Source organism: Equus caballus, chromosome 20 (genome assembly GCF_041296265.1).
Source record: "Equus caballus isolate H_3958 breed thoroughbred chromosome 20, TB-T2T, whole genome shotgun sequence".
Classification (NCBI taxonomy): Eukaryota; Metazoa; Chordata; class Mammalia; order Perissodactyla; family Equidae; genus Equus; species Equus caballus.
Window position 1 is genome coordinate 41,972,946 of NC_091703.1, and position 27,857 is coordinate 42,000,802.

The following is a 27,857-nucleotide window of genomic DNA, read 5'->3' on the forward strand; positions in this document are numbered from 1 at the left end:
GATTTGCCCATGCATTGGCCAGTTCTTTTCTACACCTCAAACCTTCCATCGGAATAATTATCCTCCTTTTAAAGTATATCCTTTAGAATCTCCTTCAGTGAGGGCCTGTCGATGATAAATTCTTTTGTTTTTTGAAAATGTCTTATTTTGCCCTCCTTTTTTGAAAAACAGCTTTATTGAGGTATAATTTACCTACCATAAATTCGTTCGTTTTAAGTAAACGGTTCAATGATTTTTAGTAAGTTTTCAGAGTTGTGCAACCATCACTACAATCTAATTTTAGAACTGTCACCCCCAAAAGAATCTTTGTACTAATTTGTGATCAATTCCCACCCTCACCCCCAGCCTCAGGCCACTGCTAATCTACTTTCTGTCTCTATAGATTCACCCTTCCTGGACATTTCCCATAACTGGAATCATATACTATGTGGTCTTCTGTGTGTGGATTCTTTCAGTTAGCATAATGTTTTTGCAGTTGATCCATGTTGTAGCATGTATCAGTACTTCATTGCTTTTTATAGCCAAATAATATTCCAATATGTGAATGAATACACCACATTTTGTTTATCCATTCACCAGTTGATGGACACTTGGGTAGTCCCCACTTTTTGACTTTCATGAATCATGCTGTTATGAACATTCACAGACAAGTCTGTGTGGACATGTCTTTTCATTTCTTTTGAATAGAAAACTAGAAATGTAATTATTGGGTTATATGGTTAAATTATTTTCCAAAGTGGCTACACCATTTTACAATACCCTCCAGCAGCATATAAGGGCTCAAGTTTCTCCACATCCTTGCCAACACTTCTTATTGTCTGTTTTTTTATTATAACCATTCTTATAGGGGTGAAGTGGTACCTCATTGTGGTTTTAATGTGCATTTTCCTAATAAATAATGAAACTGAGCATCTTTTCACGTGCTATTGGTCATTAATATAGCTTCTTTGGTGAAATGTCTATTCAGATCTTTTGTCTTGCCCTTATTCATGAAAGATAGTTTTGCTTGGTATGCAATTCTAGGTTTATAGCTATTTTTTCCCAGCACATGGAATACAGTATTCTATTTTCTTCTGGTTCCATTGCTGCTGTTGAGGAATTGGCTGTCAGGCTAATTGTCATTTCTTTCTAGATGACCTGTTGTTCTCTCTGACCACTTTTAAGACATTATCTTTGTTTTTAGTGTTCAACAGTTTCATTGTGACATGTCTATGTATGGATTTCTGTTTATTTGTTTGTTTATCCTATTTAGGATGCATTGAGTTCCCTGAACTTGAGAATTCAGATCTTTCATCAATTCTCAGTCATTATTTCATCAGTTATCTCATTTTCATTCTCCCTCTTCTATCTTTCTGAAACTTTTCTGAAATGTATGTTAGAGCTTATCACTCTAGCCTACATGTCTCTTAAACTCTCTTTCATATTTCCCATTTATTTTCCCCTCTGAAGCGTTCTAGATAATGTCTCCAGATCTATTTTCCAGTCTTCTAATTCTTTTATTGGCTTTATCTAATCTGCTGTTTAACCCATTGTTAACCGTTATGGTAGGCAGAATAATGGACACCTCAAAGATGTCCACATCCTAATCCCCAGAACCTGTAAATATGTTACCTTATGTGACAAAAAGGACTTTATAGGTGTTATTAAGGTTAAGGACCTTGAGATGAGGATGTTATCCTAGATTATCCAAGTGGGCCCAACTTAATCACATAAGCTCTTAAAAGTGGGAGAGGGAGGCAGAAGAGTGGGTCAGAGAGAGGAAATGGAAGAAGGAGGAAAGATGCAAAGCAAGAGAAGGACTTAACCTGCCATTGCTGGCTTTGAAGATGTTAGAATGGAGCCATGAGCCAAGGAATGCAGATGGCCTCTAGAAACTGAGAAGGCCCCTCACCTGGGAGCCAGCAAGGAATTGGGGACCTCATTCCTACAACTGCAAGAAGGTAAATTTTGCCAATGACTCAGATGAGCAAGAAAATAGAACTTCCCCAAGGAAAGGAACTCAGCCTTGCTGACACCATGATTTTAGCCCAGTGAAATCTGCATCAGATTTAACTACAGAACTGTAAGATAATAAATTTGGGTTGTTTTAAGGCACTGATTTTGTGGTACAGTGATGCGTTGCTTAACAATGGGGATATGTTCTGAGAAATGCATCCTTAGGCGATTTCATTGTTGTGAAAACATCATAGAATGTATTTACACAAACCTAGGTGGCATAGCCTAATACACACCTAGGCTATTTGGCACTAATCTTATGGGACCACTGTCATATGTGACCTGTCATTGATCACATCATCATTATGCAGCACGTGACTGTAATTTGTTACAGCAGCAATAAAAAACTAATACAGTCTTTAAATTTTAATTATTTTTTACTTGAAGAAGTCCTACTTGGCCTTTTTTCAAATATGCTATTCCTGTTTATAGTTTCCTGTTTCATAGTTATATTTTCAATCACCTTTTATATTTTTCAATATAGTAAAATCATATTTTATAATGTGCATCTGAAAGTTCACTATCTGAGAGCTTTGCAGGTCTGGTTCTACTTTCTTTCTTTCTTTCTTTTTGTTTTTGGTGAGGAAGATTGTCCCCGAGCTATCATCTGTTGCCAGTCTTCCTCTATCTTGTACGTGAGATGCTGCCACGGAATGCTTGATGAGTGGTGTCTAAGTCCACACCTGGGATCTCACCCTGCGAACCCTGGGCCACTGAAGTGGAGTGCATGAACTTAACCACTACACCACTGGGCTAGCCCCTGGTTCTGCTTTCTATTGTTTCTACTGACTCTTGCTCACTTGTGCCTTGTGGGTTTTTTAGTGTGTTTGTGTGTGTGTGTGTGTGAATTTTGACTGTGAGCTCATGTCTGTTGGAAATTAACTATTGGGTTGTTGAGACCTGGGTTGAAGGCACATTGTTCCAGGGAAGATCTGTGTTTGCTTTCACCAGGTGCCCCCTGGGACATCCTGGGACCACCTTAAAATAAATTTTTGGCTTGAGGTTTTTCAAATCACATAGGTAATATGAATGAATGTTAATTAATGTTACAGACCTGGTGAATTAAGAATTCTCAGGAAGGGTTTTTTCCCGCCATCCCCAGCTGACAGGTGGGTTATTTCTAGTTTGCTGTTACACTGAGGATGTAGCCCTCTGGGGTCCCAAGTTTATGTAGGAGTTTCCAGTTAGACTTTCCACCTTGAGACTAGGGCTTCCCTCTCCTCTCGTTGTACCGTTCAAACAGAAACTCAAGAACGCCAGGGGTGAGTCGACGCCTCCAGGGTAAGATCTGGCTTAGCTCTCTAGATTCCAGCTTTCCCTCTATATTTTGTTTGACCCTGAGAGTTTCTCAGTTTCTTGCCAGTTTAGTAATGTATTGAAAAAGATGTTTTTCATAGCTTAGCCAGCATTTTTGGTTATTTTCAGGAGAATTGTTCAGGGTAACAATCACACTAGACTGTCAGAAATGGAAATGTCTGATTCCCTCTTTAAGATGAACTCTTAGATGTAGAACTTCTCAACTAAAAGTTATGCACATTTAAAATTTTGATACATGTAGCATGTCACAAAGACTTACCTTATGTCCAAGGAAATAAAACAGGAAAACAAATCACTAATCTCAAACGTTTGTTGAATTCCTTTTAGATTTGCCTCTGACACCTATGAAAAGAGATGTAAATGTGGTATACATCTGGGCAAGAGACAGAATTTACAAACAAAACAAAACAGTAACTCAAAACAATCTAATCATGTAATGTTTGTGGGTGGAAAATTAGGAGTAAGACAGGAAAATTTAAATCTGGTCCTGCCACACCCCTGCTCGGAAGTCCTCAGTGGTCGCCTATTGCCTTTGGGGTGACTTTCAGAATCCTTAGGGTAGCCCCAGGACGCTGCATGGTCTGGCCCCTGCTGCCTCTCCATCCTCATTTCTCCTCCTAGCACTGGCTCCAACTGTGCTGGCCTTGTATCTGTCCCTCAAATGCACTGAAGTCCTTCTCACCTCCAGGTCTTACTTCTTATCTGAATGTCCTTTCTTACTTCCTTCCCCATCCCACTTTGCCTGGCTGACCTCTCATCCTGAAGGTCTCAACTTAGATATGGCATTTTAAGAGATACCTTCCCTGATCTTCCAGTGTGAATTGTGTCCAAACCACATGCATACATACACATACACACTCACTTACTCACTCACATTCACACACACACCCCCCATCTGTGTGTCCAGATTGCTGGTCAACCCAGCAACTTTGGGACAAAAACTAAATTCATGCACCTCAGAGCATCTGGTTGACCCAAAGGAGAGTTAGAAAGTGAGAGTGAGAGCGAGGGAGAGACAGACAGACTGTAAAAGACAGACTCTCTTAAAGCATCCTGTTCTTTTGCTCCACAGCACTTATTACAATGGTATTGACTAATGTCTCCTCTCTCTGCTAAAGAAACGGACCAAGGCAGGGACCTGTTCACCACCATATCGTAGCACCTAGCTCAGTGCCTGGTGCATAGTGAATCTGTATTGAATATATGGATTTTAAAGATGGGGGAGTGCATTTAGACAGGTGGAACAGATGGATGCCACTAGGTCACCTTGGAAATCATAAAACAACTGGGAAAATGAGAAAACAAAACAGAAAAAACAAAGAATTTTAGTAGTAATTTATGATTCATTGAGGAAATATGAGTGGTGCTCTCTGATCTAACAGATTGTTATATAACGGTAGATTCTTATGACCAGTCCATAATGGTCGGAGAGTAAAAGGAGGTGGGCTCCTTGTCCAGCATGAGGTGTTTAGGATAGCCACAAGCACGATTGGACGGCACTGCTTTGGGTTATTGAGGTCATTTGTGTAATCTCTTTCCCTGAAGATGGAGAGCTTTTCATTTCTGTGATGTTCTTGACATGTTCCATTAGGAGGCAGTAGTTTTTTCATTCCTGAAGGTTGATGGCAAAGTTTCCCCTTTTTTGGCTGGATTTGACTAACGTGATTCATCATTTCATTTTAGCTTTGATAGTTATCTCTGAAGGTGCATTTCCGTCCTGTATTCTGAACTGTTCACTCTTTTGACCAGGTATCAGAGTAACACTGCTTCTGCTGTTCTTGAAACAATTACCAACATTCAACCCAAAGAGAGCGGAGGTGGAGTGGGAGAGACTCGAGAAGCCATTGTTTATAGGTTATCTGAAGACATGCTGAGCAAGCTGCCTCCCGATTACATTCCTCATGAGGTGAGCTGTGCCCTTCTCCCCTGCGGGGCAGGGCTACCTTTGGGTTCCACCAAGCTGAGCACAGCCCTGGGACAGTAGGTTTCAGTCCTTCCTCTCCCTGCTCATTCCTTCTTCCTTTTCAGCTCTTTCTTTTACCTTTTGGTCTTCTCTTCCTTCTTTCTCAAGCATCTTGCAAACGACGATCTGCAGTTTTTCTGAGATCTTTCTCCATTTCCTTTCTACTCCACTTTCTCTTTCAGTTGCCTCTTCTGTATCCTTTTGCCATCTTTGGGTCCCTAGATAGTTGAACCCTCTGAGCTGGAAACCTCTCCCTAGCCCTCTTACCCAAGCCAGCTCAGACCAGCCTTTAAACTTACCACTTGTTTTCGTCTCCTGTCCACCCTACTTTCATTCTCTCAGTCCTCCCAAATAGCTTTTGTTTATGTGGGTTATAACTACTGGTATTTAATATATTAGAAATTTAAACTGAGAAATTTCAAAAATATGTATTAATTTGTTGTAAAGTAATAGTAATAAAGTCATTACATGCTAACACAAACAGCATTTTTATTTTTAAAAAAATGAATCTAGTTTCCAAGATAAAAAAATTCACTGAGAAGAGTGGGATTGTTTTACATTTTTGCAAATCTCTTTAATGTCTGGTTTAGCAGAAGACAGCTAGATTCTCTTACCTCCTTCTGCAGTGAGTCTGTTTTGATAATCACAAGTCATGTAGCCTCTGGAAAACTCCACTGTATGCTCCTGAGAGAAGGAGAGTAAAAAGATCAAATAATGACTTAGCATTACTATGAAAAAAATGTGACCTTATGGACCCCCCCCAAAAGGATCCCAAGGGCCTTCCGGGGTCCCACACCACACACTGAGAACTGCTGATCTAAGTAAATGTCTAATTGTGGTGACATTTCTGGATGGCCTGAAAGTTCTGAGAGGCCCTCCAGCTCCCTCCGACTTGGCCTCCTTCTTCACGCAAGAAGACAGAGCTGTTTCTTCTGGCCACCGAGAGCTTCCTCTCTCCTGTTCCTCTGTCCCTCACTGCTCACAGTCAGAGCTTCACCTGAGTCCTAGACTGGGCTAAGTCCAGTTTAACTCTTTAACCAAAAAGGAAGAGGCTGTTGCCCTTATGTGAGTGTAACTATGGTCCTGTGTCTACCCTCTCCTGCATCCCGAGTCTGGGGAAAATATACTTGTCAGCTGGGAGCCCCTAGGCTGCCTAGGCTACAGGCCTCCCATTTTCAGTGAGTGCCCCCAATAGTAAAAAACATTTTCTTGCCTCTTAAAACAATTTTTGCTTCTGTTGTAAAGATGGGTACCAAGACATTTGGCCAAGATACTGAAATCAATGGCTTCACAGTTATGTAAAGGGAGAAAATATTTTTTTAATGGATAAATATTATAAGCGTGTACTTTCAATGGGTCATCGTAAGTGATCCTCAGAAGACAGATGAGGCATAATACCTGCCTTCAAAGATTTTAGAAACTGGCATGTGAAACTGAGATAAAACTTACTCTGTGTGGCTAGACCACAGGTTGGTATTACCAGAGGAGGGTTTCAAGACCTTGGGATAATTTGAGCTATCCAGGGGTGGTCGGGGCCATTTCACCACGATCTGTGTCCTGACACAATCCTGGCAGGAACTGAGTGGATTGTCACTGAATGGGTCACTATATGGGAGAGCGTTCGTACTTAGAGACATTTGAAATGGGTTCCTCTTCCAAGAGCACCTACTCTTTAGTGTCTTTTATTTTATAGAAGAGATGTGTTCTTGAAAATGTGGCTGTAAAGTGAATTTTGTAAGTTGCAATGTAATTATACTGTTGACTTCCGTAGTAAAAATGGAGCCACGTTACTGTCGAAGAGACTACCCGGGCCCAGGAACGTAATGAAATGTTACACCAGACTACAGCAAATCTTTCATTTTATTAATAAAAAGTTTTAGGCTAGAACAATAATTGTACTCAAAATAAAATCAGTACTAAAATTAGATTTTCTAGAGTGTAAGTTTTTCCCAAGTGTGTCTCTACTGCAAGTGAAGTTTCTCTTTTAAAACCGTAAGCAGGGCAAGGCGATTTGTTTGGGGCTCTTAGCATCTTGAAAGGTACCTGAGCTATTGATTTGACATTGTAGACAATACCTAGGCTTAATTTCCCACTTTTGAGGGGGTAGCAAAAGTATTTCCATAATTTCCCTTTTCCTTAAGTGTGAATTTCCACAGAGTAGTCATGATTTAAAGAAGATGATATATATGCTTTTAAGCCACTGGAGGCTAATGGGCTCGAGATGAGAACAGGGCAATGGAGCCTGCAAAAATGCAAGTTCTAGAACCAGGAATTTAGGAGAATACCTGAAGGTTGGCATGGCACCCAGAAGTTGGTGTGGCCGACTGGGTTAGGCGTGTCTGACTGGGATGGCAGTGTTACTTGCTCTGTCTGCTCAGGTACCCCGTCCAGGCTATTCAGTTTTACGTCACAGCTTCCCTCTGAGTTTTTCCTTCTCCTCTTCATCCCTCCCTTGCTAGAAGTGCTTTACAGCTGCCGTAAAGCAGAAGTGTCCACTGCTGAGTAGGAAACTTCTGTGCCATGCCAGAAAACTTGTTCTGTAAAACGAGGAGAGTGGCCCAGGTGACTCTGAAGCTCGTCCATCTGTAACATTCCATGACTCAAGGGGCAGTGGGCGTCTCCAGCAGAGAATTCCACAGTTGACTGGGTTATTGATGATTCTTTGGACCGGTACATCACTCTAAACTCTCCCACTCCACGTATTTCTCCTTACCCCTTCTATTCTGCCATCTCTTCCATGGTGGCCAGCAGAAAGTTCAAATCTCTTTATGAATTCTTGCCAGTATTTGTAGTCAATCTTTTCTTGGGCATATGTCACTAAATTGAAATGTGTATATATATATATTGGCTTATTTTCCAGTGATTGTTGTATTTTATGGTCCCGACAGCCAGAGACTTTTATATTGATCTCTTCAAAATGGTCAATAAATGATATACCAAAAAGGAACAAATGAAAGGTGTTTAATGGCTCTCCCACAAAGTCAAATATTTTCATTGATTAGATTAGGAAAGGCTCTCTTTAGTCACCCTAGACAAGGCAACAATGATCTTAGGAAACTGCAGCCAATCCTATTTATTGGTAACTGTTCTGTAAAGATTTTGGCTGTACTGTATGAACTTTGTGACATTTCTAATAATGACTCTGCAAGCATTATGAAAAAAATATTCCAGACTGTACTCTTAGAAAGGTTAGATTGCAAAAGACTATTTAACTGACACTTAGTACTTAATCGTTTGAAAGGGAAAAAGGTACAATTTTATTTCAGCTTTTTAAAGTACATTTCCAATTACCAACTAAGTACAATCAGTAGGAAATAAAAATCATTTTAGTCGAACAGTAGTTTTTGAAGTCCAGAAAATGGGGACTTTAATGGCAAGTTTAGTTCTGCAAGAGATATTTTAGAGTTCATTTGGGCTGGTAGAGATACTTCTAGAGGGAAAAAAAGAAGACTTTTAGAGAAAGGAGAGGTCATTGGAAGAGAAGTGACAGATGATAAAAAATTTCTCTTTTATCGTATCCTTTTTTTAGGTGAAAGCTCGTTTGGTAAAGATGGGACATCTTAATTCAATGAATATATTTCTTAGACAAGAAATTGACAGAATGCAAAAAGTCATCTCAGTACTTCGCAATAGCCTGAGTGATCTAAAATTGGCTATTGAGGGAACCATCATTATGAGTGAGGTGAGCTGTTATTGTCTCAACAGTCATTTCTCTCTTTTGTTGATTGTTCTGATTCTCATATTTTAGCTTTATCTTTTTCAGAACTTGAGAGATGCCCTGGACAACATGTATGATGCTCGCATACCTCAGATCTGGAAAAGAGTGTCCTGGGACTCATCCACACTGGGCTTCTGGTTTACTGAACTTTTGGAAAGAAATGCTCAGTTTTCTACTTGGATATTTGAAGGGAGGCCCAATGTGTTTTGGATGACTGGTTTCTTTAATCCCCAAGGTATGTGTTCATAGGAGAGTGGCCCAACTTAGAAGATGTGGGTAGTTGTTAGTAGCATTGTGTGATAAATGTATAAAATAGTATAGAGGCGCACAGCTTGCTGAGTGCTGGACATATGCTTTCAAAGGCTGGAGACCGCAGAGCATCCTCCTGTATCTGTTTTACTAATTCAATCTGAAATTCTTTCTACGATATCATTTCCTCAATATGGTGGCAAAACCTGTTTTTCTTCTCGCTCACTTCAGCAAACCATCAGTCTATGGTTAGCATATGTGAAATAGTAAAAAAGTTTCACTCAAACCTTAGTTTTTAAACTTTTATGAAAATGACAAAAATGAAACACCAAAATATGCAAAAATTGTTCCTAGAATTCAGAAAATTAAACTAATTTCAAAAATGATCACGTAGCAGAAGTTTCTTTCAGTTGACTTCTACAGTATGTCCTCCCTCCATTGTTTTCCCCCTGAAAAAGTGCTTTGTGGTTCCACTGCGCATTCATTCCTTTATTCTAGAAATATTTACTGAGTGTGTTACTGACTGGATGTCATAGAGTTCAAGTTCAGAAACATGATAACTTTTTGTCTTACTACAATATGGATGGTTTTATTTCAAGTAATTCTTGACCCAAATGAAGGGATGTTGGATTCCTTACCTTACAGCCCCACTAGTGATGCAATTTAAGAAGCATTCACGCTTACAGATTTAGGAAATATTATTGCTACTTGCATCAATATGGTTGAATCTCATAAAATAATATTAAGCGGAGGAAATCAAACAGAACACATTGCAATGTATGTATACTGTATATATTGTATGTATAATGTGTGCATACTGTATGATTCTATTTATACAAAGAATCGAAACAAGCAAAACTGGATCCATGGTGTTAAAAATCAGGGGTTGTGGTTGCCCTTGAGGGAGAGGGCAGTGACTGCACAAGGGTACAAGGAGGCTTTGGGGGGTCTGGAAATGCTCCATTTCTTGATCCAGATATTGGTTGCATCTCTGGCTGTATTCTCTTGGTGAAAATTCATTGAGGTGTACACTTATGATTTGTGCGCTTTTCCCTGTGTAAATAATACTTCAATAAATAGTACACCTTAAAAGTATATATTTAATTGCCCTCTATGTACATACATTCATTCACTTCATGCATATTCAAATGCCTTAACATTTTCCAGGTTTAAAATACAAACCATGGTGGTTTTTATGAGCTTACCAAAATTATACATAGTATATTATTGTATCAATAGGCTTTAGATATGTAAAGGACAGCCCCCAGATTTCACTGATCTATTTTTCTCCCAGAATTTCCTTTGAATTTGGGGAGGAAATTTTTTTATTCTGGTTCTCAGATTTTGTGTGTCTATTTATGAGTCTTTGTCCTCCTTACCAGCCCTCAATTTGAGTAAGTTGTCACCAGGTAATTTCTGGCTTGAGAGCCTGAAGAAATAGCATTTAACTTAATTAGGATTGTTTAACCACCTTCCATTTGCCAGCCCCTCTGCTGGGTGCTGTCAATGGAGAGAGAGATTTGAGACCTGATTCCTGCCCTAAAGGAGCCCATAATCTGGTTGGTAGGACAGACACATCCACAACTTCAGTGTAATGTGATAAGTGCTTCACCCATGTGAGAATGGAGTGCCACGCTAGGGCAGAGAGAGGAATTCTGCTGCGGCAGGGCTGAGAAGAAGAGGCAAGAGTAGGGTTTGCAGAGGCAGAGACTTGAGAAGAGGGCATTCCAGGCAGCAGCCTGAGCAAAGACAAGGCACGTCTGGGGACAAAAGGAGACCAGTGTGGCCAGAGCTCAGGAAGCAGGAGCAGGGGTGGTGGGGAGTGAGGCTGGAGCGTGAAGTCTTCTGGGAGAGCCTGGGCTGTGCCACAAGGCAATGGGAAGTCACTAAAGATAGAAGATAATCCCATGAGAAGGTAAAGGTTAGACTGGAGTATGGAGGCCCAGAGCAATGAGACTCTTACCAGGTCCAAGGGAGAGAGCCTGGGACCGTAACCAGGTGCGGAGGAGGGGACAGAGTTGATGGAGTGGTTAAATGGGTGTCTTTGAGAAAGCAGAGAGTGGCAATGGCTGAGGCTGAAGGCAAGGTACAATACGGGGAGCACTGGAAGAGGGACAGGTTGGGAGTAAAGGCAAGGAGCAGCCAGGGCTGGTAGGACATCCAGGCGGAGAGGTGTGCCCGCAGCCGTGGAGTTTGGGAGAGTGGCAAGGACCAGTGATTTGAAAAACTCTGAGGTCATTTAGTGCACTTTTGATATTCAGAAACCAAGGAAGTGGGGATGGTTCATCGCTGGCTGTCCATAGACACAGATGACTAAGTCATATATCACAGCCCAGAATCTCTTCTAGTGATTGATTTTTTTAATTAAAAAATGTGACTTAAATTAGCAAATTATTCATATGAACTAATCTTTAATTGTTACTATTTGTTAAGAAATGTTGCAAACCAGAACATTTAAAAAAATACAAATGTAGATGTATATTTCAGTTTTCCTACTGGTCTTTGCTTGTTGGTAATACTAATCCTTTCTCGTTGCTTCATTCCTGTTTTCAAGTTAAACTTTGATTTCTTTCTCTCATGGCTCTCTGTGGCTGAGAAAGCTCTGAAGTTATGCAAGCACCCCATCCTTTACCTACAGGCCCACACACACACTCCCCATCTATGATGGCTTTCTGTTTGTAGCACAGAAGAGTGGAGGTCAACTTTCTTTGCACACCAATCAACTCTCTGCTTCCTTTTCCTTCTCTTGACATTAGAGACAAATTACTTTCCATTCCATATCACCTGGAAATCCGGAAAACATACGAACTGCATGAGTGTTCACAGGCGATGTGCAAGCTGATCAAGTCCTTTCCATTCGGAACCTTCTCTGGCCACTATTTGACGTCAACGACTGATTTCTCCACATGAATATCTCTCCTGGGCTTTATGTCTTCTAACCCAGACCCCTTTGATAAAATAATTTCTTTCTTTGGCTCAAAACATTTAAGTAAATTTTTTAAATTTGAAAAAACCACACACTTTTAAGTAAAATGCAATGCAATGCAGTTTGCACCTTGATCACAAATACGTATAGTCAAAGTCACCTAGACTGTAAAACACTTGAACATATTTTATTCACATATGACCATTTATTTTGTGTTCTTACACTGTTGTGTGGCATCTGATACTGTCTCATGTGTGTTTCCCATCATGCCTCTGGCGATTGCTCCTCAGGCCTAAGTGACTTTGAAGTCCACACTGCAAGGAGAGGCGTCAGGCGTTGTTTGCCCCTCGGTCTGTGTCTGAGCTCATGCTGTGTGTGCTGCTGCTCTGTGGCCTTATGGTGGCCTGATGTTTTGTTGGTCATATTTGAAGGGGCTGAATCAGCCACTGTGGAGCCAATCTGGTGTCTTCAGCTCCCTTTGCTATCCTTTCTGTTGCAGTTGACGAACTCAACCATGTGGCAATTAGATTTGATTATTAAAATGGCCCAGCTCTCTGTACCCATGACCCTATATTTGTTCAGTGGTGCAGCTTTTGGCAGTTCACGTATTTGCCTCAGGCCCAGGAGAAGCTCTGTCCTCCACTGGGTTTTCCCAGCAGTCATTGGTATACATATTCACACATTGTTTAAGATTGTGCTTCTTGGGGTTCTCAAAGGATTTATTTGGTCTCTTGTTCCCACAGGTGCACCTTTTCAGAACGTCAGGTACACGTGATTTAGATCCTGATTTCTGAGAGCGAGTGTGTGTGTGTGTGTGTGTGAGAGAGTGAATGTGTGTGTGTGTGTGTGTGTGTGTGTGTGATAGGTGGGGATATGTTTAAACCCACAGGCTACGGAGTTATAGTGAGCCTGACTTCAAGTAAGGGTATTGACTGCCTTTCAGAACCTCTTAATTGATAGTCATGCTTTGCCATTTGACGTTAGGTATGACTCACAGGTGCTGCTAATGAAATGGAGCAGACGCTGAACGTGCTCTCCAGGTCTCTCACCTCTAGATTAGATTGAACCAGGCAATGTCATTATTTTCTAATGTTTAACTCAATCTGGAGCTTGATGCCATTTGGATGCCAAACTCCTCTCATTTTTCTGGTTTTTCTTTTTCTCAGTGTCTTGACAGACCATGCCAATCTGTTGTAGCAGATATCAGTGACAACTTATTATTCACTAATACAAATCAAGATGTTCCATTAGAGGGGATTTTGCTCAAGCTAGGAGATGGATAAATTTTGTCCTGTTATCTTTTGTTACTGTAAAAATCATCTACAACCTCTTACCTGGGTGTTTGTTTTCGGGGTGACATCATCAGTTAGCAGCAATTTCTGAATGCTTGTCTTGAGGACGGTTGTAAAAGCCTGATGTTTGTTTGGTGTGCAAACCAAGGGCTAATAGCTCTTTAGGATTGGAGGGGACTGGGGGATTTCCTCTAATCTAGTAACAATCGTAAGCATGCCCCATAGCTACTGTTTGCCGAACCAGAGCTGCCCCTAATGTCTGAGGGAATCCGGGTGGAGGGACTGCAGGGTTCTAAACCACAAGATGAGTGATGGCACTCACCTTGCCTGACCCCAAATCACAGAACAATAGAAGGACTGTGGATGCCCTAGCAATGCCTCCAGAGTGAATAACAACCTGTCCTCCTTGCCTTTGTGTGTGAGGGGCTTAGATGCACTGGCTTCAGTCACAACCACATCCCTTATCATTCTAGCCTCTGCACACAGTTACCTTCCTCACCAGCCACCTAGTCCCTTGTAACCTTGCCAACCTCATCACTGTACTGAAATTGCTCTCTCCAAGGCCACCTTGCTGCCAACATCATTCCCCTCGACTATACTAGGATGCTGATTCTGGAAACTCTTTCATACCTTGCCTTCTGTCCATTACCTTCCTTGGTTCTCCTCTTATCTCCCAGAGGACTGCTTCTTGTGGGCTCTGCTCAGGGTAGATCTGCCCTTGGCCCAGGCCCCTTCATTGATGACCTCGCCCATTCTCACAGATGCAACTATTCTTCTCTCCCTAAGACTGACTCATCTAAAGCCCCAGTGTAAAATTCGGATTCTTCACTTCTAACTGCCAATGTAGAATAGTCCATCCTCCTGGGAACCTCACCAGTGCTACCATCTGGTCATCTTTCTCCCAAGCCATCCTCACCAGGATTCTGCTATATTTGCTTGTGCATTACCATCCTCCAGATCAAACTCTTGTGAATGGTCCTCTCATGTCCAAATAGCTTAAAAGAAGGAAACCAGGAGAACACAGTGTCATGGAAGACAGAGGGGAGGTTAGGAAGTAGTAACAGATGCTGCCAGAGGTCAGGTAAGATAGGGCCAAAAACGGTCAGATGGCTTTATCAGCAAGAAGACTGTCAGATTTCAGGGCTGGTGAATGAGAGACCGGGAGATGGAGATAGAGGGTGAGGATGGACGACACGGATAATTCTCGCAAGAAGTTTGGCTTTGAAGAGGAGAAGCAAATTGGGGGAGTAGTGGTAAGAAGGAAGAATTTTCTTTCTTCTTCTTTTAATGATAGGAGAGTTTTGAGCCTATTTAAATACTGGTAGGAAGGCATGCATGCGCATGCATGGGGCGGGGGTGGCGGGGTGAGGGGTAGGGGGAGAGAGAAAGAGAGGGAGAGACCAAAGATACCAGAGAGGGGTAAAAGAGGCGGGAGGGGATGACTCCCAAGTGGAGCGATGCACTCCAGGCAGGTGGAGGGACACCTCTCCCATTGTAACAAGAGCAATAAGGAAGGAATGAGCATAGGTGCAAGTGAGTTTGTAGGTTTGGTGGCAAGAAGTTAAGGGAATTCCCATCTGATGCTTTCTATTTTCTCTTTGAAGAAGGAAGTGAAGTGATCTCAAGAGCAGAAAGGTGTTGGAGGAGAGATTTAAGGAGTGTGGCAGAAGTTCAAGAAACATGACTAATAAGGGGGACAGGGAAGGATTGCTGGGGAGCTTTGAGAATCCCATCGAGGCTGGTGATGGTTAACCATGGTGGCAACTGTGTGACGGTCTCAGTATTGTTCAGCAGCCTGGAATAGGTGTAAGGAGGGAGACATTTGGTTCATCCAGGCTTGGGGTTTTGCTGGGCAAGTGATGAAAAGGGTGGATCTAGACTAACTAGAAAAGGAAATGAAGAAAAGAGGGGGTGGAGTTGAGGAGAAGGTCTCCAGAAATGATGAGGTCAAGGAATTGAGAGGTCAAAACGCTGAGTGGGATACTGAAGAGACCCAGATGATGCAGGATGCTCAGTGAATGAGGGCAAATGGGTGTTTGTCAGAGACGATGAGGGGAGGGGCATGTGGCCAGAGAGTGTGGTTGTCAAAGCAGGAGAGAGTCTCATAAAGGGTGTAGGAAAAATTGGGAAGGACAGTGTCTTCAGAGTTGAGCCAGGTTCCACTAAGAGTAAGAAGATGGAAAGAATGTTCTGTGAAGAGGTGGAAAATGCTGAAGAGTTTGCTAACCACAGAACTTCTCTGGAGAGAACAGTGGACAGGTTTGGGAGGGAGGGGAGGGGTGAGAGGTTGGGTCAAGGGAAAGGAAGCATAAAGCAGCACACATTTTGTCACGGGAGACACGGTGGAGTTAGTTGATCCTAGCCTGGCCAGGAGAATTAGCCCAGCTCGCCCTCTTGTACTCAATGTTTTGCCAGAACCAGCCATGTCCTGCATTAATGACATTGCAGAGAACACGTGCATCTCAGGGGATTCTGGAAAGAGCTCGTACTACTGACAGCTTTCCTAATATTTTGCTTATACTATTAGGCATTTCTCTTCCCACGTGTCAAATTTATTCTTGAAACAAATGTGGGTCAGTAATCTGTCTATGGCCTGTCACGCAGATCTTTTTACAGAGCAGTGGTTCTCAGCCCTGCTCGCACGGTCCAGACACCTGGGGAGATTTGAATACACACGAATGCTTGGGGCCCCAGACCAATTATATCAAAACTTCTGGGGATGAGGCCTCTAGAGCCGCTACAGTTCATTTTCTTAAAAGCTCCCTTCGTCTTCATCCTTCTAATGTGTGAAGAACCTTGGCCTTAGACCTTTGCTACCCGATTATCTGGTCCACCAGCCAGATTGGCATTGGCGTCACCTGAGAGCTTGATAGAACTGCAGAATCTCGGGCCCCACGCTTGACCTACGTGCAGAATCAGAACCTGCATTTTAGTAAGAGCCCTTCCCCAGGTGATTCCTGTGAACATTAAAGTTTGAGAAGCCCTGCCTTAAAAATTACTGATGCCTGGGTTCCACCTGGAGAGAGCCTCATTTTATTGATCTGGGCTGTGGCCTGGGGATCAGGAGTTTTAAAGTCTTCCCAGATATGCTCATTTTCAGCCAAGTTTAAGATCCCTGCCTTACAGCATCAAGCAAAGCATCAGAAAACATGCCTGGTGCATTTTTACTCAACTGAGTGGATCAACCCCATTTTGTTGAATGATTTCTGACCTTTTATTTGACTTACCAATGAACTCCATTTGCTTCTCATTTGGGGGAAAAACTGCCTGTCATAAACTTGTGGCAGGAACATCATTTCTCCTCATCTTCAAAGATGCTACTGGGAGGCTTAGTAACTGATAAGACAGGAAGTACTGCACAACCCAAGGCCCATTACGTAAGGACTGATTCATTTATTAAAAAAAAAACCCACCATCGCCTATAGAACCATCATTACAGAATCCCAACCAACTCCTTATAAAATCAAAAAGAGCAACCTTCCTGATTAGTTATTTATTTCATCTTTCCAAGGCTTTGTTTGAAATGATACTTAAAGCACTCTACACTTTTCTTTAAGCCAACGATTGCACAAGTCAAACAATAGTAAGTAGTTTACTGAAACGTTGGGTTACTATTATTACAGGAATTAAGACACAGCAAGTGTTACTTTAGACCTGACTTTCCACAGTATAATCCTAGCTTAAAGGTGAATTTTTTTAAAGAACAAGCTTGACAAGTGTATTAATAATGCGTTATGCTGTATGAGTTGGAAGGGAAACAATTTTTTTAAAGCACCTCATTTAGACCACATGTAACTCAGATGTTTGAATAGTCAAATCACCCATTTTCATGTGGGTGGTTAAATCTCACAAAGAATAGAAGGTTATTCTTGTTGAAGACTTTCCCTAGCTTTTCTTTCTGACTTCAGAGTCAAACATATGAACATAGGAATCACTTTTCCACGACTGATGGTTGAAATTTGTTTTAAGAATTATTAAAAATAAATTGGTGCCAAGACAAAAGTACTACTTTTCAAGCTTTTATAAAGAAAAATGTATCAATAGTCTTTTTAAATTATACGGGCTTCAGAAAACACAGATTTTCATTCCATTAGAATTAATATCAGTCTACAAGAAGGATGGTCATTCATTTTTTAAATTCAATAATGAATAATTCAGTAGATTCACTACAATTTGAATTCTGCAAGATCATGTTCTTCTTTTTAGGTAAGCCAAAACAAAACTCTCCAGACTTGAAAAAATACACATGTTCTCCATGTTCTCTATGTGGGACTGGCCCGTGGAACAGTCCCCTCCCCTCCAGTCTCAGGCCTCCAATGTATTTATTTAACATTTCCTTTCTTAATGGCTCAAGATCATGTATATTCTAGACTCTATCTACTGGCATACTAAGAGTGCTTCCTAAACATTAGGAGGCTTATTGTTGAAGCCAGCTAGACAACAATATGCATATTCCCCAGTAGGGAGAAGATACGAGATGGTGTCTCCTTAATTACCCTAGAGTTTTTCAGAGCTCTCTGACAATGACCGAAGTCTTTGAAGCAGGTGTGTTACATAAGAGAGAATCCTGCTCATTCATCATCTGGCACCTATATCATTGTCCTGAGTGCCCCATGTGGAGTGAAGTTAAATTTGCAATTTAGTTGAAACTTAAAGTGTTATAGAAAAATTCAATTTTTCAGCTTGTGCAGATGGATGGTTAAGACCAGGATTCATGTCTTGTGCATTATGACCTTGTAGATTCATAGATCACTGGTGAATTTTAAAATATCATAAAATAGGTCAATTTAATTCTAAGTACTCTACTTGGATACACGGTGTCTAATACACCACATGGGTGCACGCTTAATGTTGAATGATGAAATGACGGTTTCATGGAGTGACTTAGAAGGGAAAATTGGATTTTCTTCTTGTGGCCATATATACCACTAGCTGGGAAACACAGAAAATGTTTGTTTTACTACTAAAGTATGAGGTCCCCAGTATTTAAAATGGAAGTCAACAGAATCACCTGCTGATCAAATCACCTCAAGTGACTCTACAGGTACCCATGGGCATTGACCAGCAGTTGCTTCCAGGCAAACTTCTGCTATGTTTACTGACCTTGTAATTAACACTTTGTCTCATAAAATCATCCCTTCCTACTAGGCACTCTCGGCTTTGTGAAACTATAGCTTTATGAGAATCACCCATGAAAACCCTTCAATTAGCTGCTCTGGTTGATTGACCAGCTTTTCTTTGGATTAATGCAAGGGCTTTTCTTTAGCACACCAAATCCTATTTGAGTGAGTGCTCTGGGTAAGCCTTATATGAAGCAAATACAAGCAAATCATTTGCCTACTCTAAGTATTCAGTGGCTTCTCACCATCCACAAAATCAAGTCCAAGCTCTGACCCTGAAAAGTCTCCCTCTACCTTTGTTCTAACCTTGTCTGCCATCATTGCCTCTTTAGCTTAGACCTCCACGACTTTCCAAATACTTTTCCTCTAAATGGAATTGTCCAAACTGGCAAACTCCTACATATTTTTCAACAGTCATCTTCAACTTCATCTTCTCAATTCGGCCAGCCTTCCTTGGGCCGTCTTTCTAAGTGGTTCACTTTGTTCACACCTTTGCTAATAACAACATTGTATTGTATATTCTGCCTCCTTCCATGTTCCCTCTAAACTGAGCTCCTTGAATCCGGGGTCCATGGATGGCCTCTTCATCTTTGTGGTCATTCCACCTAGAGCAGTGCCTAGTACTTGGTGGCCACTCTCAAGAGATTTAACAAATGAATGAATGAATGAATGAATGCACCCCCAAGTGTCTGATTTAATAACCAAGAAGAGACTTGGGAGCAAGAAGAACTTGACTCTCTTATTAAGTCAGGCTAGGGGCCAATTCTTTCTTTCTAACTCCACGGGCTACTAACTCAGTGCCTGTAACTATGCCTTGCAACTTCTCTCCCCTCTGCTCCCAAACTTGATAAAATATTATCACTTATGTGTTGGTTTGTGCATAATAGTTCTCAAATCTCACTAGCAGTAGCAGGGACATACACTTTCCAAAATTCATTCATGATTGTGAGTAAAGAGCTGCATAATTTTTAATGTTAACATGAAAGCCAAAATGTAATATGTAGGTCACAAATAAATTTTCCTAAGGTTTTGAAGTCCATTTTGAAGTTTAGGGTATAGTTTCTAACATCAAATGCTACTCTCCAAGAAAGACTTCTCTTATTGAGTTGAATGGCATGGTTTGCAAATATTAACTTTAAAGAAAGGCTGCAATATGTGGAACCATGTATTGTCTTAAAATAACTGTATTATGCACATTAAAACATGTAGCTCTCCTTTCCGGTGTGATTGCTTTGTTTGATCAAATTGAAAGTCGGGTTTTTTATTTGGGCATTATGCCTTATTTCCTTAGACTAAATGAAATTGTTCCATTATAGCAATAGAAGCTTGATAATGGTTTGATTCAAGTTTTAATTGGAATGCTGTTCTCAGAATATTTTACCATTCCAGTCTCATCCCAGACACTGTATCTTCAAACAGCAATGATAAGCTAGGACTGAATTACAACCCTTATAGGGCTTGTGTGGTTGAAATCCCGGGAGAATTTCAAACCAAGGCCCTGTCTGAAGCAGAACGGGTACTGCCTTCCTGCTGTCAGCTGGTGAGAAATATCTAGCTCATCGCAGGTCCCCATAGAAACAAAACACTGGGAAGAGATGTCCCTTCTGAGGTTAGACCTCAGCTCCTCTTGGATGGGCGCGCATTCGGAGATTGATAAGAGAGGAGCATTAGCACTGCTCCCTTCCTGTTTCTAAAGTGGACTGCAGCAACGCATCAAAATCATTGCTTTCTTTGTTTTTTTTTAAGGCTTCCTCACAGCAATGAGGCAAGAAGTGACCCGAGCCCACAAAGGCTGGGCCCTGGACTCCGTGACCATCCACAATGAGGTGCTGCGGCAGACCAAGGAAGAGATCACGTCACCCCCGGGGGTAGGCACCCCTGGGCAATAGCAGGGGCAGTTCTGGAGCCAGGGCGGAAAGTTGAAGTTCTGCTTAAAACTGACCTATGAGTGCCTCAGTTAAGTTCATTGGCTTTGCAGCCAGGGTTTCCTTGGTTGTAACCAGAGACCTCAATGCCAACACCTCCTCCATTTGCTGGAGTGGGAATTATGGACCAGTCCTCGGAACTCCCCAGACTGTATTTCCTTATAACTACAAGTTACACTTGTGTTTGCTGGAAAGGATTTTCCACACGTCTCCAGCTACAGCTGTGGGCTACTCACAGAACTGATGAGTGTTGAGGGCAGTAGAGACTAACTGGATTAGCAGTCATGAGCTCTGGGGTCAGTTCCAGCAGTGTCCCCACTAGCTGCAGGACCCTGGGTGGAAGGATGCCTGGCTGGAAGAAGGCAGGGCTCCAGAGATAAGCAGCAGCTGTATTGGGAGCCACTGCTAGGACGCTTACCTGTTCTGTGAACTCAGGCAAGTTCTTTAACTTTGTTGAGCCTCAATTTCTTCACCTATAAAATGAAGATGATACCCTCATTAAAGATGGTTGTGAGAATGAAAGGGGACCATTTAGGTTTGGTGCTGGACCCCACATAGACACTCGATAAATCTTCATCCTGTCTTCCCTTTCTCTGATTTTCATTCCCTCAGTTGTCAAATAAGGGGGCTGGACCAGATGATTTCCAAGTTCTGGCCCTTTCTGCCACTTTATGACAAGGCTTGTCTTTCCTCCAGTTTCCAACAGCAGGGTCCTTATTTCCATCAGAGACAGCACCAGAAGTGCTTTAATCTCCATGTGTCCGCCAACAATCTCTAGATTCAAGGCTACCCAGGTTTCTTCTATCCTGAGCCTCAAAGTTCTTCCAGCTTCTTCGCATTACGCAATTCCAAAGTGACCTCCACATTTTTAGGTATTTGTTGCAACGGTACCCTGTTTCCTGGTACCAAGGCCTGTATTAGTTTCCTAAGGCTGTTGTAACAAACTATCCACAAACAGAGTGGCTTCAAACAACAGAAATTTGTGTTCTCAGAGTTCAGGGGGCCAGAAGTCCGAAATCAAGGTATTGGCAGGGTTGGCTTCTTCTGAAAGCTCTGAGGGAGAATCTGTTCTATGCCTCTCTCTTAGCTTCTGGTAGTAGCTAGCAGTCCTTGTTTTTTTAGGGGGGTGTGGAGGGATGTGAGAAAGATTTGCCTTGAGCTAACATCTGTTGGCAATCTTCCTCTTTTTGCTTGAGGAAGACTAGCCCTAAGCTAACATCTGTGCCAGTCTTCCTATATTTTGTATGTGGGATGCCTCCACAGCGTGGCCTGATGAGTGGTATATAGTTCCACGCCTGGGATCCGAACCTGTGAACGCTGGGCTGCTGAAGCAGAGCAGGCGGAACTTTAACCACTTGGCCATGGGACCAGCCCCTTGGCATTCCTTGACTTGTAGCTACATCATTCCAGTCTCTGCCTCCATTGTCACAGAGCTCTCTTCCTTATGTGTATCTCAGTGTGTCCTCTCCTCTTCTCATAAGAACACCAGTCGTATTGGATTTAGGGCCCACCCTAATCCGGTATGACCATAACTATTTGCATCTGCTAAGGCCCTGTTTCCCAATAGTCACATTCTGAGGTTCTAGTTGGATGTGGATTTTGGGGAGACACTATACAATTCACCATGACTTCACTTCCAACTGTGACTTTGTAAAGTTCTGAGATTGAAAGGGGCCTAGAAGGGATACAATTTACTGTCCGATGGTACCTAAGTGGTTGTATTGTTCATATAGTAATTGTCACCCACTGGGTTGATGGTGGCAATCTGGTTGTGTCCTGATTTTCTGGGATTGCCCCTGGTTTCACTGTCAAGCAATGTACTTCACGTTTTGGTTCAAAAAATACGATCCTCATACTGTTAGCCCACACGAGGGGATTCCGGGAAACACTTTGCAATTAATCTCACTCTCTTTTATTATAATCTACACTTACTTCCCCTTACCCTATCCTCACTGGAAATGGAAACATGGTCACCATCTCCTACATAAATATGTCTTATCAGCTTCTGTGATTACTGGAGTCTCCCCTGCTATTCCCTTTTAGCCTTTCTTTTCTCACTGAGCCAAGTTCTATGGCTCCCCACTGCCTACAAGGGAAAGTTCACACTCTTCACTCTGGCATCTAGATTCTTCCAAGGTCAAGTCTTAACCTGTTTTATAACCATTGAACCTTCTGCTAAATAAAACGCTGGGGTTTGCCTACCCATCCTGCCTTTCTTTGTGGTATTGCTCCTGCCTAGGAAGCCTACCCTCTTTCCTCTTTCTTTCCAAAAGCAGCCCACTCTTCAAGGCCAGATTCAAGGCCGTCTCCTCTCCAAATGCCCCTGAGCGCTCCAGCCCACAGTAGCTTTCACGTCAGAAGTTACTGCCCTTAACCTCAGCGCTGTTCACAGGGCAGCCCTCTAACAAGTGTGTGCTGGTATTCAATTCATGTCTTGTCAATTTTTTTCTCTGTGTGTGTCTTGTCTCCTGATTTAATGGTGAGGATCTCTCGGGCAGGTCCTATTGTGTGAAAGAGAGACCTGGGCTGACAGCCAGCCACTGCTGAACCAGCCCTGCCCCTCCCTGCCCAGCATGCCCGTCTTGCTCTACCACACCTGGCCTCTGGGGGCGCTCTGGCTCTCCTGCCGGCCAGGCCTGGCTGCACAAATCTCTCTTCACCCTATGACTGAGATGAAGTTAGAGCCACAGGTTAGCTAGGCCAGTGCAGGCTGAGATCCTACATGGCACCCAGCTCCAAATCTTGTTCTGTGCTCCCATCCTACACCCACAGGCCAGACCTCTCAGAGACTTTTATCTCCCCGCAGAGGTGATTTGGCACTGCTGGCTAAATCTGTTGTCCCAAGCAGGCCACCCCCACGCTCAAATAACCAATAACAGGAACATTTCTCCAGCGCTCATAGCCTCCAGATATACCGCAGGGGAAAATTGGGCTCAATATTTCACTAGTGCAGCGTGCCCAGTGGTGTTTTCTTATTTGGTAGCGTTTGAGACTGGTATATATTTTCCTTCCAAACCAACGACCTTTATTACAGTAATAGATGCCGATCTCACAGCGCCTAATTTTTTAAAAAAATCCTATTACCTTATGGTTGACTCTTCCAGGAAGGTGTGTATATTTATGGGCTCTATATGGACGGAGCTGCCTGGGACAGACGGAACGGGAAGCTCACAGAATCCACCCCCAAGGTGCTCTTCACACAGCTGCCCGTGCTGCACATCTTCGCCATTAATTCCACCGCGCCCAAGGACCCCAAGCTGTACGTGTGTCCTATTTACAAGAAACCGAGGCGAACCGACTTGACCTTCATCACTGTAGTGTATTTGCGAACAGTCTTGTCCCCAGATCACTGGATCCTGAGGGGGGTGGCCCTTTTGTGTGACATCAAGTAAGTTCATTGCCACTTGCTGAGGGCACCTGGAGCCATGTAGAGGGCCAATGCTATTGAGAGACTCAGCGATGTGTGTCTTTTTCTCCCTGATAATTGCTTGTTTATTCTTTCTAAATTAAAAAGTTGATGTTCTGCAATTGCTTGTGTGCGTCTTTTCCTTCATATCAATATTCAAAAAGATAATTCTAAAGTAATGCTTTTCAGCCCAGGAAATCATATTCCATTCTAATTAATTTTTTAGATCAAGTCCTATTCTCATGTTAGAACAACTTTGGAAGGTTTGAATTTAAAAAAATCTAAAACAAAGTATTAATTTGTTGCATCCTAAAAGGAGCCTAGTAGATGCAAACTTTTCTCTCAAATAAAAGCCACTTTTCCCTGGAATAAAATCTACTCACGTCTGTGCTAATGTTTGAGTTTGGTCCTCTCCATGCTTGTGGAATGGAAACTGGAGGGGTCCGGCCACTACCCCTTAGGAGTAACAGTGGTATGGTGCGAAGTGTTTGGGATGGCTGCTGTTGTCATTTATTTTAATTTTATTTGATATTATTTTATTTTATTTTTTAAGTGCTTCTGAGGCCCAGAAAACTCTGAATCTCTAGCTCACCCCCCCAATCCCAACTCTGCAGGAGATAATGAAGCACACATTTCTAGGCAGCAAATGGAGAAGGAAAAACAAACACCATCAAATGAAATTAGGTTACATGCTGAATGCCTGACAAAGCTAAGTCTTTAAAAAGTGAAGCTATTTCTTACTCTGTAGCTAGTCTGAAACTCAGTATGAACCTTTATTTCCTGCTAAAGGAAATTGTCAATTTAACAAAACAAATGAGGTCCTATATTGAATGCTCATGCAGCTTCAGGACAGTGAAGAAGCATCTCTACTGGTCTTCCCATCTAGGCTCCTCTTGCTGCCCCCAGCTAAATTCACAGACTTCATTCCCTCCGCTTAGTCTGAACGAAGGGAGCGTTTCAAGTTGCCTTGCTCCCCTCTCATCCTTCTGTCGCCCTGATCAGAGAGGCCAGTGATAAGCAAAACAAGATGGCAGAGCAACAGCCCAGGGGAGGTGTCCAGGGAAGACCCCGGGGGAAATTCCACATAGTCTAGTGACTTTCTAACGCTAGAAAATATATAGTGAAATGCAAATTGTAGCAGTGGCCTCTGGTGTGCTCCTGATATTGATTCAATGTCAAAGCCATAGAACTTTCCAGGGCAGTTTAAAAACTAAAGTAACCAAGCCCATGGCCCAAGGGTTCTGGTATTTCCCTTGGCCAATACACACTAAAGGAAAGGATGGCATTCTCTGGAAAGAATGTCCTTCTGAACTGAGGCTAGGATTTGGAAGCACCTGCTGTTCTGGGTGGGCCCAGAGGAAGTGAAACACATTATAGCGATCAAACTGCAGGTCCCCAAATGACACACACACATTTTATTCACGTTCCTGGCCATTCGCTAAAATGGTTGAAGGCAGACAGCATAGTCTAAACCCCCAGATATCACAGTAGGTTTTCAAAGAATAATAATTAGGTTCAATGTTCTCTAATGACGAACGTCTTGTGGAAAATTTGGAGAGAGATGGAAAAGACGTGAATCTTGCAAGTGTCTAAATCAGACTGTTTAAAGCCACATACCCTTTCCTGGGAACTTTTTCGCTGTTACTGATTACTTTGCTCTGTGTCAACACAGAGGAGAGAGAGATGGGTGTGGAGGCTCCCCCGGGGATGGGGACCTGGCACCTAAGCAGTGTCTCAAAATGGCCCTCCTTATGGTGGGCACTTCTCAGCTAGCCCTAGTTTTGCAGAACTGGCTGGGGCCCAGTTCTGCTTTCTTTCTCTAGGCCTGTTAAATGGTTTCCTTAGACATTTTGAGCTATTGAACTTCCATAAACACATAACCATTTTCTTAGCAAAATTGTTGCTCTTTCACTACTTCCATAATCTGCCACACTTGAGTGAGGGAGACCTGGTGAGCAGAAAAGATCAAAGGATCGGGGCCAACATGGTTAAGCCAACTGAAGCTGGGAGGGAGGCGAAACAACTTTTTTTCCTCCTTGGAATCAGTCCGCATAGTCTCATTTAGGTCTCAGCAAAATGAGCAAAGAGATTTATACCTTCGTTGATTTAAAATGTTATTTTAGTTTGGGCTTTGCATAAAAATAAGACCAAAAGTGAAGTGTCTAAAGATATATCTTCCAAAAGGGATTGTTCTTGTGGGTGATGTTGTATGAATGAGCCCTAGCCTCTGCTGTCAGAGACCTCAGACAAGTAGGGGACTCACCTGTAATGTGAGTGTGGCTCGGGGCCATGGGTGAATTATGAAAGAATGGCTAAAGAAACTCAGGGGTGAGGGATGAACTTGAAGACAATGTAGCATTTCAGTTAGGTCTTGGTCTTTCCATAGATGGTACCAAGATGGCACCAAGGCAGTAGATGGATGTAGTCTAAGGAAGGGAACAGCATGAGAGAGAGAATAATATGAAGATGGGAAACTTCACAGAACAGCAGAGACAGAGGCCAGACCATGGAGTCCCCTCCTCAAGAGCCCGCAGAGAGTTTCCATCACCCGGAATGTGTACTCCCAGTACGAAAGCACTGCACGAGCTGGCCTAAAATCGAATTTCTGCCTTGTGGGCCACCATCACTCTACTCGCTCAAAGAGGACTATTTGACATTCCCTGAATATCACACTTACTTTCATCCTCACATTGTTTCCTTGTTGAGGAAAACGCTCCCATATAGAACAACTGGAACTGTCATACACTGCTGGAGGCAATGCAAAACATTACGACCATTTTGGCAAACGGTTGGACAGTTTCTTAAAAGTTAAAGTCTTCTTAAAAGCTTCTTAAAAGTTAAACTTATTGCACCCCATAAGTGTTGACTGAACCAGCTATCATAAGCCTCAGGCATTTCACTCCTAGATATTTACCCAAGAGAAATAAAAGCATTGTACATACGAAGTCTTACAGATGAATGTTCATAGAAGCTTTATTTGTAATAGTCAACAACTGGAAATAACTCATATGTCCATCCACACTTGACTGGATACACAAACTATGGCACACCCATTCTATAGAAAAGGACTCGGCAATAAAAAGGAACAAACTATTGAATCTCAAAATAATTACGCTGAGTGAAAGGAGCCAAGCAAAAAACAGTCAGTGCATAATGTATGATCCCATTTATGTATAAAATTCTAGAAAATGCAAACTAATTTACAGTGACAGAGAGCAGATCAGTGGTTGCCTGACCAGGGGGTGGGAGGCAGGGAGGGGCAGGCGAAAGAGATTGCAAAGCAGCAGGAGGAAACTTTGGGGGATGATGAATGTGTTCATCTTCTTGATTGTGGTGATGATTTCTCAAGTGTCAGCACGTACCAAACTGTACACTTTAAACGTGTGCAGTTCATTAGACTTCAATTATACCTCGGTCAGTCTGTAAAGAAAAGTTCTCCCTACACCACTTGGTCCTTTCTTCACCCTCTGCAAGGACTTCCATGACCCCCTCATCCTTCTGCCAGGTAGGATTTATTGTTTCTTCTGTGTTTTGGTTGCAACTGAATTTAGCAATTTTAATCCTGTGAATTAATAACTCCTGTCTCTCTACTCTATAGCAAGCTTCTTGAAAACAGAGTCTGGCTTTTTGGCACCCCAAGAAGTGTTGACTGACTGAATGAATGAACAGCAAGTAACCCAGTTTGACTGACAAATGTAGGCACATGATGGGGAGGGAGGAAATGTCAGGTGGAGGCCATGTTGGGAATACCACGGAAGCACCGTGGGGAACCACTGATGGTTCTGGGCTGCTAAGAGAATAGAAGTGGGTAGGTCACTTAGGGAGCTATTGCTCCAGACCAAACAAGAGGAAATGAGGGTTGGAACTAGAGAGAAGACAATTAGAATGGAAGTAAAGCAAGTTACTTGAAAGACAGTATGGAGGCAAAATTTGGGGATTCAGAAAC

The 27,857-nt window shown here is 42.3% G+C and overlaps 1 protein-coding gene across 1 annotated transcript in view; it reads left to right on the plus strand.

Annotated features, from left to right (window-relative positions):
• DNAH8 (dynein axonemal heavy chain 8) overlaps nucleotides 1–24,033 on the plus strand; it is a 283,834-nt gene extending 259,801 nt beyond the window's left edge. Inside the window, exons 89-93 of the mRNA XM_070245526.1 lie at nucleotides 5,062–5,218; nucleotides 8,805–8,957; nucleotides 9,039–9,228; nucleotides 20,327–20,448; nucleotides 23,610–24,033. Of these exons, the coding sequence (XP_070101627.1) occupies nucleotides 5,062–5,218; nucleotides 8,805–8,957; nucleotides 9,039–9,228; nucleotides 20,327–20,448; nucleotides 23,610–23,897 (910 nt within the window). The 3' untranslated portion in view covers nucleotides 23,898–24,033. The remainder of the gene's footprint in view (nucleotides 1–5,061; nucleotides 5,219–8,804; nucleotides 8,958–9,038; nucleotides 9,229–20,326; nucleotides 20,449–23,609) is intronic.
• Nucleotides 24,034–27,857: the final 3,824 nt, after the last annotated feature.